The 17,242-nt window shown below is 43.1% G+C and overlaps 1 protein-coding gene across 1 annotated transcript; it reads left to right on the top strand.

Moving 5' to 3' along the window:
* The first annotated feature begins 11,866 nt into the window (after positions 1-11,866).
* Positions 11,867-12,187, top strand: SMIM32 (small integral membrane protein 32). The gene has a single exon (XM_075009275.1). The coding sequence runs from the start codon at positions 11,867-11,869 to the stop codon at positions 12,185-12,187; it is 321 nt and encodes a 106-aa protein (XP_074865376.1).
* Positions 12,188-17,242: the final 5,055 nt, after the last annotated feature.

Below are 17,242 nucleotides of genomic sequence, written 5' to 3'. Positions count from 1 at the left end.
AAAGCATTTTCAACAGATAGCTAGACTAATGTTTCCCAATATGCATTCTTTGTATTTATCCGCATTAAAATTCATCTGCCATTTTGTTGCCTAGTCACTTAATTGTGCGTGATCCTTTTGAAACTCTTCAGTCTGTTTTGAACTAACCTGTATTGAGCAGGTTGGTATCTTCTGCAAATATTGCCACCTCAGTGTTAAGCCCTTTCTCCAAATCATTTATGAATATGTTGACCACGATAGGTCACAGTACAGACCCCAAGGGACACGATTCATTGCCTCTCTCCATTCTGAAAACTGACTATTTATTCCTATCCTTTGTTTTGTGTCTTTTAACCAATTATCAATCCATGAGAAGACTTTCCCTCTTATTCCATGGCAACGTGCTTTGGTGAAGAGCCTTTGGTGATGGACCTTGTCAAGGCTTTCTGGAAATCTAAGTGCACTTTATACACTAGATCTCCCTTGTCCACACACTTGTTGACTGCCTCAAAGAATTCTAGTAGATTAATGAGGTATAATTTCCCTTTAAAGATACCGTGTTGACTTGGTCCCAACAAATTAGGTTCATCCATGTGTCTGACAATTTTGTGTTTTATTATAGTTTCTACCAATTTGCCTGGTACTGAAGTTAGTCTTACCAGCCTGTAATTGCCAAGATCACCTCTAGAGGTTGTTTTTATTTATTTATTTATTTATTTATTTTAGATTGGTGTCACATTAGCTACTATCCACTGATTTGGTACACGTCTGATTTAAAGGGTAGGTTACAACCCACAGTTAGTAGTTCCACAATTTCATACTTGAGTTCTTTCAGAACTCTTGGGTGAATGTCATCAGGTCTTGGTAATTTATTACTGTTAAATTTATCAACTTGTTCCAAAATCTCCTCTAATGACACCTCAACCTGGGACAGTTTCTCAGATTTATCACCTAAAAAGAATGGCTCAGGTTCAGTAATCTCCCTCACATCCTCAGCCATGAAGGCCAATGCAAATAATTCATTTAATTTCTCTTCAGTGACCTCATTGTCCCACAGTGGTCCTTTCACATCTTAATTGTCAAATGGCTTTTTTTGCAGTCTGTGGGGCATCCATCTTTGCCTCTTAGGAGTTCTTTCAAGAAGAGGTACATGTATTTGGTTATGTTTAGAGCTGACCCCTTAGACATTACAAATTAGAAATTATAAAACAATTTATCTCACTAAGTGGCAGACAAACAATTAAATTGGTGGTTTCTTTCTTGCCAGTAACAAAACATCATGTTCAATGGTCTTTCCATTTCGCTCAATCACAGATAAAACATACCTTAAAGTAACTGTCAAGCACCTACAGTATTTTGTAATCTTTTTCAGGTAAGCTTTATCTTAAACATCTCTCTAGTGTTTCTGCTGCAAAGGAGACCTGTGTCAGCGTACCTACTGAAAAGATAACCTGGCACAGCCATGATTAAATTTATTGCACTTGTCACACTGGTGCATATATGGCCATAAAGTCACACGCTGACTGTGATGCATGAAGTGCAGCACCTTTCATGCCCAACATGCTCTCTTTCTTTGTGTGTGCTTGTCTTGACAGTGGATTTTACTCGCCTCCATTCCAATAATAAGTAGTTGTGCATGGGGAATAGAATTGCTGTTTTTTTTTTAAAAAAAATCTTATGTAAATGGAAAAACTTTAAGACAGTTAACAGGTGTCTTTTTTTCACATGGCTAAGCACCTAACTACCTTTGTAGGGCAGGGCTTAGGATCACCCCCACCCTGCCACCCACACTTCCTACTATCAAGCTTAGATAGCTTCCCCACTCTGTTTGCTAGTTTCTGTGACTCCCTTTCCTAGGTATCTGACACTCCCCATGTACTGTGTGCAAAGCCGGGGGAATCTAAATCAGGCGTGAGAATTCTGCTAGGTGGCAGGGTGCCTAAAAAACAGGCTTTGCAATTCCTTCATCCCTTTGTGGATCTAATGCAGAGAAATGTGCACAAGGTTACACAGCATATTTGTGTCAGAGCAGGGCCTTGATGAGGTTTTCCAAGTCCCAAGTTATTGGCCTAACAACAATAGGCACAAAAGTCCTAACCTGCCCTTTCCATATTGCTAAATGAGCATCTGCGTTATCAGCTAGAACCTTGCTAGCTTAGGTACAGGGCCCCCTGTGAAAACGTTAGAACCGCTGTTGAGAGTATAGTGTTTCATGAATAGTTATGCCTGAGGCCTGCTCATATATAGTATCAGAGGGTAGCCATGTTAGTCTGCAGCTTCACAAACAACAAGAAGTCCTATGGTGATGTGATGGCTAGAAACAAATGAATTCAGGCTTCCAGGTGCCCACTTAAATTTCCTGGTCTTCCTGGGGTCTAATTCAAACTCACGGACTTCCTGTTACCTACTTTCTGCACACCTGGAAAGCAGCCGAGATGGAAGTGGCCAGAATGGACAACCATGGGGCATTGTGGGATACATGCAGGACACGTCCAGAAGCCAATAAAGTTGATTGAAATAAATGCTATTTCCATACTAGCATTAATGTGACCTTTTAAATTCTAACTTAGTGCTATGCCGACTCACAGGGTCGGTGTAATAATAATCGACCTTAGCGCTCCTTAAAATCAACCTGGTGGTGTTCACAGTGAAGATAGTGACATTGTAAAATCAAGTTAACTGCCTTAAAATCAACTTTTATCATGTAGTGTGGACATACCCTTAGAAACTAACACCTGTATTAGGTCATAAGCTTCTGTGGGTAAAACCCACTTTCAGCTGAAAAAAATCAGGCATAAGGGGCTGCCAATAAAGGATTTTTTTTGCCAGCAGACCCACGTCTAAATTGCTTGTTTTCTGCTGTGTATACACAAATGAGTGTCATACGTATGTAAATTAGCATCATGAATATACAGATGAGTTATAATTTTACCATTTTCAAGACTGCTTATTTGCATCAAACTGGTGGCTCTCGGGCTCAGCGTAGACACAGCCTGTGCGTTTCGTTTCATCTTCTGTTTTCTGCCGTTCAAAGACAGATGAAGGGAGAACACTTTTTAGTCATTAGAGGGCTGTTTGCTTCTTCTCACAAAGGTGATCACTGAAGAACTGAGTTTGCTATTGCTCTCACCTATTTTTAGCTAGCTGGGCTTTCATGAAGCTGAACAGGTAAAGAATTCACTCCCTGGGTTTCTGTCGAACCCTGTGGTGTTGCTTTGCCAACAGAGGACCTTCCTTTATCGGGCATTTTATAGTTCTCTTGGATACTGAAAATTCAAACTTTACCAGCTAGCTGTAATTGCTTGTATAGGTCACATGGTATTGTTTCTGTTTCCTCAGTTATTGAGCACAACTTCTGTAATTAGGAGGTGGTCACAAAAAGCCCTTACTTCTTTGATGCTCTATCTTATGGAGGTAGCACTGCAAGTGATTATAGACAAGATGGCACTTTTTACTTTCTGGATTTCACAGTCTTTGCTTCAAGCATCTTCCTTAGAAGAGCGTGCTTCTGTATGATTTAGTGGTTGAGTGGAAGGTTTAAATTTAAGGCATGTCCCTAGTTAGGAGAGTCCATACTGCGAGAGATGGAATCAGACCTTTTGTGGCTTGTTTAGTTGCCACTGCACTAGGACACCAATGAAGGGCTTATTTCGGCTGCGTTAATCAAACACAGTCCTTTGCCACACAAAATACACCCATGAGAGTCAAATACAAAAGCATTCAGACTTACTGTGCATTTTCTGTGAGTTTTCCTGTGATTAACTAAGCTTACTTAAGTGTTCACAGTAAACAAACGCAAAGGAAACACAATCATGGGCAGAGACAGGTCACTTTTAATTTCAAGCAAAGTTTTGCAGATTTGTGCACTATTCTGCTCACTCATGAGGACACTTGAGCTCAAAGTCAATATTTAAATCTGCAGCAGGAATAGAACCCATCTCAATCTGTAAGTGACAGTCTGCTTGGAGTTCTCAGAACTCTGCAGTACCTTGCCTACCAAGGAAGGTGTAAATAATTAAGAAAAGATAGACAAAAGATAGCCACTATTGATATAAAAATCCTGTGCTAATATGGAAAATTTTCTCCTAGTAATATGTCTCATCAGACCCGGCTCCTAATGTTTGCAAAAGAAGGTCAGGAAAATTAGGACAGAATCACAGTGCTTCCAAAAAGAACCGTGATCTGTACTGCTGTGACGATGAACACTCTAGCCACATGTGGCTATTTGGCCAGTTGAGCGTGGCTAGTTAGCTCGAACAATAAATATTTTGTCAGAATAATGTGGCATGTTCTCTTCAGAACTGGTTAGACACCACGGCTGTATTGTCACAAATGAGAAAGGACAGGTGAGTGGTAGGACATTTTCCCGAGCGGTCAGCCTTTCTTAAATGAAACTCAGACATTTAATTACAGTAAGAGCAATGATGTTTTACGTGTAACAAGGAAATGTTCAGGAAGATGGTTATATTTACTCTGGATGCATTACATGCAGTAATAGGGAAGAGACTCATTCAGTTTTATTTAAAAAGATGTGTGAAAAGGGATTTTTTTTTCTACTTTACATTACCAAAAAGTCAGAGAGGAGCTTATTCAGAACAGTGCAGAAATGGCCTTTTACCAAACCTCTACCTTGATTCAAAGGCAGGGGTGGCATCAGCTGATGCTGTTCACAACTAAGCAGAGAATCGCTAGAGCCCAGGATAGGGAGAGTGTCTGCCATTATTTTTACAGAAATTACACTGTAGCTGTTTCATAAAGTTGTGGAGTTCAGTATTAGGCTAGGGGGAGCACCCCGAGCAGATTAGAGCTGTGCCCCATCTAGGCCAAACCACCTGGCTTTGACTAACACCAAATGTTTCACAGGAAGATGCAAGAAAGCCCATTTATGGGATAATTTGGCTTCAGAGATCATCTCTTCCTAACCTCTCTCTGACAGAAGCATAAAAGTTGATTCATGTGTGATATCAGCTTTGACTTTGACTCTCACTCTGAAGGGGAAATACCAGTTTTGTTCATATTATGGAGAACCATTGTCTGGGAAAAAACATGGGAACACTGGCCTTATTTTTTCACCTAGCTATCAGATTTCCACCTAACAATCCCTCTGTCCTTGCTGAGAGTGAAAGACACCACTGTGCTTGAAGACCGCACAAGCATTTGTAACCCCTGTTAAGGTCCAAATTACGCCTCTGCCAGCCAGCTTGAGTCATTTTGGGCATGAGGGAAAGTCATGTCCCCATCTCGAGGAGAATTGGAGTGGAGCCATTTTGCAGCCACTACTCAATCCACTGGCTTGAATAGCCTCCTTGGTCTCTGCTCTCTCACATACGCTTGCATGGGGAGAACCGGATGGTTTATATAACTGTGACCCTACGGGGCCACTCTAGAAATCGCCCATGGGAATAGGGCACTGTAATCAGACTATGCTGTGACTTTAGAGAGACCACCAGACCCAATGCCTACAGGGGGGTAAAAGAGGCAGCTGCCCCCAGCCCCGGCATTTCAAGGGGGCCCAGAGCTGCAGCCGCCATTGCTGCCAAAGTAGCAATGGTGGTGAATGGAGCTCTGGGCCCCTTTTGAAATACCACAAAGCACTGGCCCACCATTCTGCGCATGGCTGTTTGGGATCATGGGGGGGCAGGGCTGCCCACCACCTTCCTGGGCACAGAGCTGGACCCCCCCGCACCTTCCCTCCAGCCACACAGCAGCTGTCTGTGCTGCTGAGCAATGTGATAGCCTGCACCACTCAATGAGATACCACACTTCTGTGTCAGATGCCACCAGTCTGTGCCTTGCTCCGGGGGTAGTAACTTCCTGTTGGCCTGTGGTGCCCCCATACCAGGCCAGCAGCTCTGGCAAGAGTGTTGTGAGTTAACGGAGTCCTGATGGCAAGGATGGGGCTAAACAGGCACTGGATCACTCATGCAAGAGTGTGGAGGGACAGTGGGGTCTGGCACGTCCTTACTGCTTCGCCTGGGGCTGTGATCCAGTGTTCCCTGTAAGCTGAGCTCGAGAGACCTCCCAAGAGAGATGTAGGTGCCATCCATCTGACTGGCAGGGTGTCACAGCTACCCACGGCCAGCAGCATGTGTTTCTATTGGTGGTGCACATCCACACATCTTGGTGCACGTAACAAAACTTAATCTGGAAAACATTAGCGGGATCTTTGGTGTCATCCTGTTCACAGTGTACCCCTGAACCTCGCTGGGTTTCTGTTTCTCCATCCATTTACACGAGGGTTCTAAAGGTTTACCAGCGTCACAAAGTACTTTGCGTTTTCAAAGCTCAGCAGAGAGAAGCGTAACAGGACAAGCCTGCCGTGCCATGAGGAGTCATACACATGCCTTCTGAGCACCTCTAGAGCCCCTGTCTGTGGGTAGCAGGCATTCAGAACCATTATCAAACAGGAGATATGCAAAGGAGGGAAACCACTGCAGATTTAGTTTGCCTTTGAACCAGACCCCCTAAATTAAGGATAATATATGATGAGAATTAGCTGTTAATTTCATACTTAAGGAATTATTTAGGGCAATTTAACCTTCTTTAAATTAAGCCTGACTTCAATTACTTAAGCCCAAAACGTGCCTGACTCACCCTCGGGCTTCGTCGTTGCACTTACGTCATGTTTCAACCAATAAAGCAGCCGAAGGCAGTTCGTATACCCTGGTGGCATGACTGTATGCCAGGTACTTGTAAACCACGCTGGTGAGGTATTCCCATGCCAGCTGTTGGGTGGCTGGTCCACAACCATTAGCAACTGCTCTGAATCCCAATTCTTAACACTGTCGCTAAATTGTTATGCCTGTAGGGCAAAGATAATTTTCGGAGGAAGCACAGCAGCAGGGCTGGCAGGCTGGCTGGGCGCATCTGTGCATGCCAGAATACCTGCAGGAAGCGGCTGGGGGGCTGTTTGCTGCCTCACTGCTGTCTCAGGCTGCAAAGCTTGTTTCCATGAACCACTCCCTGGGCATCCTTGCAGGGAGCGCACGCACAAAGCACTTATAACAGTTCCCCCGCCTCCCAGCGTGCGAAGCCCATGTTGCTTTGTCCTCTTGACAGCGCAGAGAGCAAGCCTTGACCTAGCTGAGTCAGTGGTCTCCTCAGTGAAGCATTCTCCTCCACTGCTCCCTGGCATGCAGCTGCTAAGGCAATGCTGAGCCAGTCCCAGAATGCCTCGTCCTCTGCCTTCACTGGCGGCCTCTCAGAAATAAGCCAGATGCATTGAACCAGCCACAAACCTGCATTTTTCAACTGGACTACAATGCACCAGTTCCTTTGTTTCCCACTCTTATTCCATTTACACTTGGGCATGGGGCTGTTTTTCTACAGGCTAAGTAACATTTTTAAAGGTGCTAATATGCTTTGAAAGCCTATGTAGCATTAAAGCATTCTTCGTTTCACCTGTATAAGTCAGCACCCCCTCGCCTTTTAGTTCATCCCAAGGCTTCTCGCATTTCTCCAGGCCATTTAAAAAGAAAAAGAGGGTCGGTTGGGCAGAAGTCAGTGCAGCTCCTATAGTGGGAGACAGTGGTGACTGGTGAGGGAGGTTCAGGGTGCCCCCTCACAGTTCGGGCCTTGCCCTCTCCCCTCCCTTTCTCTGCCTATGTCCCACCCCCTCTCCACCCCTGCTCTGCTCCACCACCACCTGCCTCTTCCTCCAGAAACGCCAGGCCCCTTCCAGGGGGGGTGCAGAGAGGAGGATGAATGCTTGGGGGTGGGGGTGAACCCCTGTGTGGCAGGAGATGGGAGGATGTTAGCAGCTAGGGCACGGTCCCTCAGGCTTGTGCTTAGAGGTGCTGGAGCAATTTGTACAGTGGGGTGCTGAGAACCAGTTAACCAACCTGTAAATCCCATAAACCACTTTGAGCCAGGAGGTATGGCCACACCTCATGTTCCAGCACCTTTGCTTGAGAGCTGAGCAGGGAGAGGAAATGTAGTTCACTACAAACCATGCTGTGCTTTACTTTAGGAGACTAGCCTAGAGGAGATGGATCTATCTCCATGACACCAGAGACCTGGAAGAGAACACAACAAGGGGTGGTGGGTGAGAGGGCAGAAAACTGTACCTGTAATCTGTACATAACCTCCCTCGCCACAACCACCATTGGTATCCTCCTGCATCTGCAGATTATAGTTCCAGTGAGGGGGGTGGGATGGCAGGGGAGGCTGCCACAGCTGTGGTATGGAAAAAGGAGTGGAATAATCCATGGAATGGGTGAAAGCAGTGCTTTATTGTTGTAAAAAAAGAGTAGCCTGTATTCTTCCAGCTCCCTGCCCTCCCTTCCCAGCCAATCCCATGGCTGTGGCTGCTGAAGTGCTGGGACTCAGTACCAGCAAGTACTGACACAAAAAAAAGCACTGGGTGAAATTACCTGTCCTATCACAACCCGGGTGCCCGCCAAGTCGTCCAATAGCACCTGCTGCCTTTCACCGCAGCTCAGCCAGCTTTTGCCACAGCTTTTTGCACATGAGGGCGCCCCCCCTTACTTTCACCATTGATCTTGGGTATAGAATAGCCTGAGAGAAGGTGCTCATGCCATGTCCTTGCCCTCTGGGTGACCCACACCTGGGTTCTGGGCAGCAAACGAGAGAGAGAGAGAAATGTCGCACTTTTTTTTTTTTTCCAAAACAGACACTGTCGCACAGGACATGCTTCGTCCCCGACTGACTGACTCCTGTCCGAACAGTCCTCAGCAGCACTGGCCTCCTGTGGAAGTGTAGGTCCCAGTGAAGATCATGAGCTTTCCATGCAGGCTGAAAGGTCAGCACACACACAAGTGCTTTACTGAAAGCAAGCAAGGTGGCTGAGTCAGGGCCAGAGTGAGGGGCATAAGTAGGAAAAGCCTTAAGCGTTTGCCTAATTTTAAAAACAAAAAGGGACTTATTAAAGTGGGTAGGATTACCCAGGTACTTTAAATTCAGCATGTGCTTAAGCCCTCAGGGTGTGTCTACACAGCAACGATATTTTGGAATAACAGCCGCTATTCCCATGTGCGTCTACACAGCAAACTCACTATTCTGAAATCATTTTGAAATAGTGGACACCTTATTTTGAATGCTGTAAACCTCATTCTATGAAGAATCGTGCCTATGCCAAAATAGATATTTTGGAATAGGTGCTGTATAGTCGGGAAACAGGGACTATTTCGAAATAAGCCATACTTCGCCCATTGACTTTATTTCGAAGTAGGCTCTGTTGTGTTTAAACAGTCTATTTCAAAATAGCTGAGCGCTATTTCCATAGGCATTTTGACTGCATCTACACTACAAAGTTCTTTCAAAAGCTTTTTGAAAGAAGGGGGCTCTTTCAAAAGAGCCCATGGAGCGTCTACACACAAAAACTGTTCTTTCGAAAGTACATTGAAAGAATGTGGTGCTCCTTTCAAAATCACTCTTCCTTTCCTGTTACAGGAGGAGCGCCCCCTTTTGAAAGCTTATTTCGAAAGAAAAATGTGTGCAGATGGTCAGCAGGGCTCTTCTTTTGAAAGAACAGTCTTCATTTTCGATCCCTGGTCCGTTCTTTCAAAAGAGCGGGGGTTGTGTGTAAGCTTTCTTTTGAAAGAGCAGATCACTCTTTTGATCCGCTTTTTTGTGTGCGGCCGAACTCTTTTGAAAGAAGCTCTTTCAGAAGAGATCTTCCAGCAGGGCTTTTTTCAAAAGATCTCTGTAGTGTAGACATAACCTTTATGTGCAGACATGCTATTTCAAAGTAAGCTTGTCCAGAAAATCTCTTCAGTGGTGTCTACACTAGCAGGTCTTTTGGAAAATCAGGCTCTCTTTGAAAAGAACACACAGAGCGTCCACACACAAAATGCTCTTTTTCTCTCCGCCATTGAAAGAATGCAGCTCTTCTTTCAAAAGCCCTCTTCTGCTCCCAGGTCAGGAAGAACTGCTGCTTTTGAAAGTTTCTTTTGAAAAAAAGACGTGTAGATGCTCCACAGGCCCTTTTTTCCTCCTGGCACCAGATTTTTTGATCCCTGGCCTGTTCTTTCGAACAGGGGGCGGGGGCCATGTGGACGCTCTCAGTGGAAAGAGTGGATCGATCTGGCAATCTGCTCTTTTGTCTGTGGATGCATTCTTTCAAAGGAAGATCTGCCGGCAAATCATCTTTCGAAAGAGTGCTGTAGTGTAGATGCAACCTTCCAGAATAGCTTATTCCAAAATAACGTTGCTGTGTAGACATAGCCTCAGTGAATTATCAAGGCCTAAACCAAACTCTCTTTTGCAACAGAAACCTTGGAAAAATAATCACCGGGCATATTATTGCTTCTTTTACTCTTCCTTTCTTTTAAGGAAAATTACTTTTTTATGTCAGTCAAAATACTTGACCACCGAGGATTGGGATGTGTTGATGTTCATAAGCTACTCTATGGTTTGCTTGTATCACTGTCCTGCAGGTGAAAAGAGTGGTTCACATTTGCCTTTTGCAAGCTAACAAATGTTCCATTTTCCCACTTGGCTGCGACACAACCCCCAACCCCATTTTTGAGTTCTGATGGCCACGCTAAAATCTGAACCATGCTTATCCAATATATGGAAGTGAGGGATTGGGAAGGATAATTGGCAATCAGCCAGCAGCTAATGGCAGTATACAAGCAATCTGAAGAGAAAGAATTAACATGCTAATTGTCGGGCTGTCCAGGGTGCTAGGGAGTATGTAAGGAAAAAAAAAAAGACATTTTCTTTTTTATCCTAGAAAAACCCATTTTAATAATGAAAGTCCAAAGAAAAGAGCAAGAGAGAAAGAGAGCCTGTGATTCAAATTATCTGTGCTTTGTCCAAGCCCACCCCCACCCACCAAAATCCCTAGCTTCAGACCCAGAGCTTTGAAAATCATGAGGATTTATCATGAGATCTCTTCCCTTTTAGCAGCCAGTCATTGCAAGACCTCACAGGCTCCAGAAACATTCAGCACCGCCGTGTAATCCTGCCCTCCACATTCTAGCAAGTGACGCTGCGGTGGAGCGTCTGTTAAAAGGAAAAAGTCACGTTTCACATACTTACGCCCAGACCCCAGTGCAGGCAAATAGCTTGGCTGAACCAGAGATGAGGAAAAGGGTTGGAGAGAATGAAGAACTTCTTTTTGTTTTAAACGAAGAAACCTTTGTTTAATTTTTCTTTAAGGCAACTGAAAAAACGGTTCCAGAAAGCAACAGCATCTTAGTGCCAGCTTCACAGTGCACAGTGAACAGATCAAGAAAGTCAACTCATGCTTCCACAGAGCCAGCATTCCAGCAGCAAGGAGTCCCCGGCAGGAGGGAATCGCAGCTGGGAATTCAATTCAATATCCAAGAGGAAGCTGCTTCTTTTGGTGGACGTGGATCTTATTTAACACTGGATTTGGGTGCATCACCCTTCAGAAAATCACCTGGAAATCCACAGTGCCTTCCCTTACAAGCAAGCAAGTGCTGCTATACTAAGCATGTCTTTGTCTCTGTTTGGCTGACAGTACGGGGTTTTGTTAAAGAGGAGAGCCTTTTTCCCTATGCACAGAAGGCTGCCAGCTTACACTCCCAGGAAAATTAAGAAGACCCTGTCCACTCACCCTAGATAACCAGGTCAGAGAGAAGACGCAGTCCATTTGGCAGAAGCCCTGGTGGGCTGAGAGAGCAACTGCCCGGACAAGAGGTATATATACTTATGTACATATAGACCCTTTTTTTCTGAACACTGTTTAAGGATTAGCAATGTAAAAGTGAGCCAGGGAGATTTAAAGAAGCAAACTCACTGAGCCATGTAAGTGAACTGAATTGCTGCATTCACGTTTGCACAGAATGTGGCTGGATTTCAGCCTGTTACAAAGGGGAATGTTCCTCTTCCACACCAAAGACTGACACTTTTGCTCTCTTCTAACACCCCGACAGGGGAACAAAATTGAAGCAAGAACATGTATAGTGAATTGTTAAATTCAACCAGTGCCACAGAAGCTCACCTGATCATTCAGACCAACACACCCTACCTGAACAGCACACAGAGACCAGTAAGCTCCTCTGCTTTCTATATGTCAACAGCCAGGGTGTTAAAAGAAGGGGAAATAAATAAGCCAGATCTGGTGACTCATGTTGTTCTGTTTTTCTTCCTGCTCTTGACTGTGACAGTTATTGTGCTCTTTATTAACTGCCAGTTGAAAAATTCTTTTTTTGCTACTCTACCTTATGACAGATCACTCAGAGAAGCCAGGAGTACATGGAGGACGCAAGCTGTCTAAAATCAGAAAGGGAAGCCTTGTTTAATACAGTTTTGCTTTGATATATATATAGCACTAGCATGAACCAGAAAACCTGTGCAATAAAATGCTATTTCTTACGCTGTTAGGTGGATCCAATCCCCTTTAAATAATATTCTGAGTCTCAGTATTAAGTGAAAAAATTCCCTGAGGGGGCAAAAACATTGCTGTATGTATATTAGAGTAGCTGTAAATAAAAAGTCCTTTATATGAATTAAAAAGATAAAGAATTAGTATGTTTAATTTATGTACAGCGATACATGCAAAAGAAATGCATTGCAGCTAGTAGAGACCTCTGTTTAACTCTTATCTGTATGCAAATTTCATCACTGACCCATTCAGTCAAGGTACAATAGCATTTGCCTTGACAATAATCCCTAATTTGTACATCTGGTGGAGCTGGAGCCTGTATTTGAGAAATGATGGCATCAAATGTAGAAACGTTATTCTATTTGCTTGACGGCCGCAATGAGGAAATCAATTCACTTTACAGACCCATTTCACTTTATTGTTACTAGAACCATGTGGCAACGGAATGGAAGATATTTCCGATGAAGACCATAAGCCAAACATGCTTCTAATTTTGTTTAGTAATTCTGCTGTGATTCTGTTAACTGGCATTCTTGAGTTCCAGTACAGTGATGCTCAGACTTCAGTGGTTCGGGAGCCAAATTAGCAGTCAACGTTACCTAAAAGACCCACAATAGTGTGAGGTCGTTGTTTCATTTGCTATAATACTGTTCATATGTAAACATTATGACAGGGAAATATTTAGTTTGCATATATTACATAGCTATTAGATTAGGCTAATAAGTTAGTACCTTCATTGGTTAATAACCCAGGAAAAGCATTATGACTAGTTAATAGTTAGAAGGGTTAATAATTAAATCGCATGGGCTATGGTTACACTAGCAAATTTGCTGAGAAAAACCCCAGTTTTATCAAAAAACTTGTGGAACTTCCACACGCAAAATGTGTTTTTGTCGACTGTCAGCAAAACTCAGCACTTTCGCTGGCAGCGTTCTGCCTCTCAGCCATGAGGTATAACACCGTTGTTGACAGATTCCCTCAACAAAAAAGCTGTGTGGATGCTCTGGCCGGCCTTCTATTGACAGACAGGGCATCCAGAGCAATGGGCAGCCCTGTCTGCTGTGTTTCCATGCACCTGTTTTGTCAAGAAAGCAGCAGGGCAGTCTGGCAGCTCTGTCAACAGAACGGCATGCTCTCCTGATTGGGTTTTGTGTGTGGCCGTACTCTGTCAACAGAAGTTTTTCAGGAAATCTCGTCCAACAGTGACTCCTGTCAATAGAATGCTGTAGTGCAACCATAGCCACAATGTTTTAATATTGTGTGCTGCTATGAGCATCAGGAGACACATTAAAGAGCCATTTGCAGCTCCCAAACCACAGTCTGAGTATCACTGGCCTAGTGTAACTTGGTCAAATTTTTCAGGCCATAGTTTTGCTAAATAGGACACTTCAAAATTAGAGAACTTGGCTTAAACTTCCTTGAGCGACAAAGAAAAGTGGATTGACCAAAGTATTAAATCAAAAAAATCCATTGGGGTAGAAAAAAGCCACTGTGGCATGAAAACTAGTTACAAGAGGGTAAGATGAGTCCCGCTTTTAATGGGATAAAAGAGTAATTAAAAACCAGGCATCACAACTGTATAAAAATAGTTTCTTTACTTCTACCAATTATGTTCATCCCACACTGTTGGTATATTGCTAGAAAAATTAGAAGCATGGATGAAACTATTTACTGAGCATCAGTCACTGGTGATATTTAAATTGTAGTTATTAGCAATGAAGGTTTGTTATAAGGGCTACAGGAAAATGTCTGTTTAAACTGGATCATTTACTTGATGCTTTACCTGTACAAAAACGTGATCTGCTACAGAACTGCATACTTCTATTATGTAATCCCTGTTTTGCAAAGGAAGAGCTAGATGGTGACTGGTATGCATTGCCATTCTAATTGATAGGCAAAGAGTATCACATACCCAATGGCTCATCAAGGCCCAGGCTGTGAGTATGGGTGTATTTATGTAGACACTTAAGGCAAACCCCTACTCTCAGTGATGCTAGCACAATCCATGTGAGAAAAATGGGATTCAGTTGTTGTCACTAAGAGTAAAAGTTTTGCCTGTTTCAGTTCCTTACCATACAGAGTACAGTGGGAATGTTATGTATATGAAAGTTCATTTAAATCCAACTGAGAAGAGTTTACAAACAGATCACAGGCACACAGTGGGTTTATAAATACTGGCACATCCACATATGTCTGGGTCTGTGTATATAACCTGTTTGCCTGCTCTGTTATCTTATAAGAAATGTTATCATTGGCCAGTCAGTCAGCCTCTAATTGTAAGGTAGTTGACACTTCCATCAGAGAGAAAACCAAGAAATATATTACTAGATCTAATTTTTTTTTCACAAGGAGCAATTCTGAACCTCACTAAAACAAGTTTAACATGGTCAAAACAAAAAGCAGTCAAGTAGCACTTTAAAGACTAGCAAAATGGTTTATTAGGTGAGCTTTCGTGGGACAGACCCACTTCTTGGTCTGAAGAAGTGGGTCTATCCCACGAAAGCTCACCTAATAAACCATTTTGCTAGTCTTTAAAGTGCTACTTGACTGCTTTTTGTTTTGATAGTGTATAGACTAGCACGGCTTCCTCTTTGTTACTAAATTTAACATGGGTGTAACTCCAAGGACTCACTGGAGTATAAATGCAGTGTTTATACAGTTTATAATGCAGTGGGAGCTGTTTGTTTAGCTCAACACATCTAAATTTCAGAATTATCAGATTAAATAATCAAACGAGGCAATAAATGGCTTTTAAACATTGATAGTTTGTTTTAATATATCACAAATAGCAAGTTTGATTTAAGAATTTCTCTTGGCACAACAGTTAAGACCTTTTAAAGTGTATTTTGCATTGTACTGTAATTTATTTGTATTAAAATATTCCATCATGCCAGAAAAACCACAACAGAATCCTATTTTTAAAGGGTTGATAGTAAGAAATGGATTATCAAAAGACTTTGACACACTTACAAAGGTACTGAACGTCTGTGTTTTTCTTACTAGCTCCCAAAGATAATACGCATCACAGGGGGCATTCATGCAAGTTGAACAAATGTAGGGGACAGAGCAGATATATTCTTTTTTACCAAACTCAAATTTGGCCGAAAGTCAGAGACAGGGTCCAGGCACACCAAACGTTTATTTAGAAGCATTCTCAACCATAAATTCAGTTTTCTTGTGTTAGCATATGACTCCTGTTAAGAACAGTAATAAACATACAAACTTTGTGCAAGTTTTGCACAGCAAACCTCTTCTACTCTACTTAACCTGCCAAAAAAATCTGTATAGTATTTGTGTATGTACAGTTGCCTCCTGTATGGTGCCAATACAATTTCAGCTCTTCTCCAAAGGTGAATGTACTTTATATTGAAGATCAATGTATTATTGTAAAAGGTAAGAAGGACATGACTTGCTGTACTTAATAATCATCAGAAGTCTAACACAAATACTGTAATTATTAAGATGGCCCTGATCCAGAGGGGCACTTAAGGAAAAGCTTAACTTTAAGTACATGAATATTAACTCCAATAGAGCTACTCATGCTCAAATTAAGTGCCTTGCCAGCTCAGTGCCCGTGTGCTGAAAAGGGTTGGGGTATTTCTCATTATAAAGTTAACCACATTGTCCATTATTTCTACCTGGCCCCAGCAAGATAAGCACGACCTTTTCTCTTTGATGCCATTCTTACTACAATTCGTCTTGCCTTTTTCCCTGCGAGATTAGATTCCTGTAACGAGCTTTGGATGGGGCTACACAATGAGACCCTTGGAAAGCCGGAGCTGGTGCAGAATACTGCACTCTGCTTAAGTGGGGTTACAGGCTGTGCACAGGACCAGCACGCCTTCATCTTTGTCCTGCCTTCCAGTAAGGGTTAATAGCAAGCTGTTGCTTTTAACCTAGACAGCTTGGGACCGGTGCACTTGACAATTTGCCTCTCACTCTCTGACAGAGTTCGCAGCTTGGATCAGCAAGCGTGGTTGGCCTGGATAGGCAAGATGAAGCTGCTGGCTGTATGATCTTTGCAGAAGGCATTTGGTTTTGGAGCTTGGTTCTCCCCTGGGTCTGCCAGAGCTCAAGATTTTTAGCATTCGAAGCACTCTGCACTGCTCCTCTTATCACTTGTCTCAGGCTATTGAGAAGCGGCTGAGCGGAGGAGGGCATATGTGGAGTCACTTCTTTTGGGCTGGTGTATGATTTTGATTTATGGGATCTGTGCCTACAGAACAGGAGGGCCACCTCTGGCGACCTGTTAGGAGTGTAAATAAATTCCTGTTTGCCCTTCTAATTAGCCCTGACATAGCAACCAGCGTAGGAGCAATTTGGTGTTTGCTTTCAAGCTTAAAGACCCCCACTCCCAGTTTATTTTTGAGAGAATATACAGAGTACTTACAGAACTACAGGGGGGTAACAGTATGCTAGAACCTTTGTGATTTACACTTGAAAAACATGGGTCTTCCATACAACTCAAGGAGCCTGTAATTAAAAGAAAGTATATAGCCAGGCAGCAGCATAGGGATTAAAGACAACATGTACGAATGCTTGGGACTAACAACTGTGGTGCCTGCATCTTATACATCCAAAGGCTAAACTGAGTTATGTGCCTGTACACTTGGGCTGGCAAACCACACAAGCCACAGCCATTGGTGTCCACGCCACTTTGCTTGGGATGTTATTATTTAGCATCTTCAGAGGAAATGAAAAGCAGGGTCCCCGACCACTGCTTCAAAATGGGAATCACAGAGCGCTACTTTGTTCCACAGCCAAAAACAGGGACTTTTGTGAATAATCTAGTGACTGCTGAAAAACAGCCAAGTTTAGTCACCTCTGAATTGTGTCACTTGCTGTTTGGTTTTGGGCTTCCATCCTTACAAAGGCAGATTTCAATGATGAGCAGCTGGAGAGGCTGAGTAGGACGAAGAGCCTTGACTTCCTGTAATGATATATTGT

Source organism: Carettochelys insculpta, chromosome 15, assembly GCF_033958435.1.
Source record: "Carettochelys insculpta isolate YL-2023 chromosome 15, ASM3395843v1, whole genome shotgun sequence".
In the NCBI taxonomy this organism is placed as follows: Eukaryota; Metazoa; Chordata; order Testudines; family Carettochelyidae; genus Carettochelys; species Carettochelys insculpta.
This window is presented reverse-complemented; position numbering and strand designations above follow the sequence as displayed.

Bases quoted from the DNA above. Each gene is read 5' to 3' on its own strand.
- SMIM32 (XM_075009275.1), top strand. From the start codon at position 11,867: ATGTATAGTGAATTGTTAAATTCAACCAGTGCCACAGAAGCTCACCTG.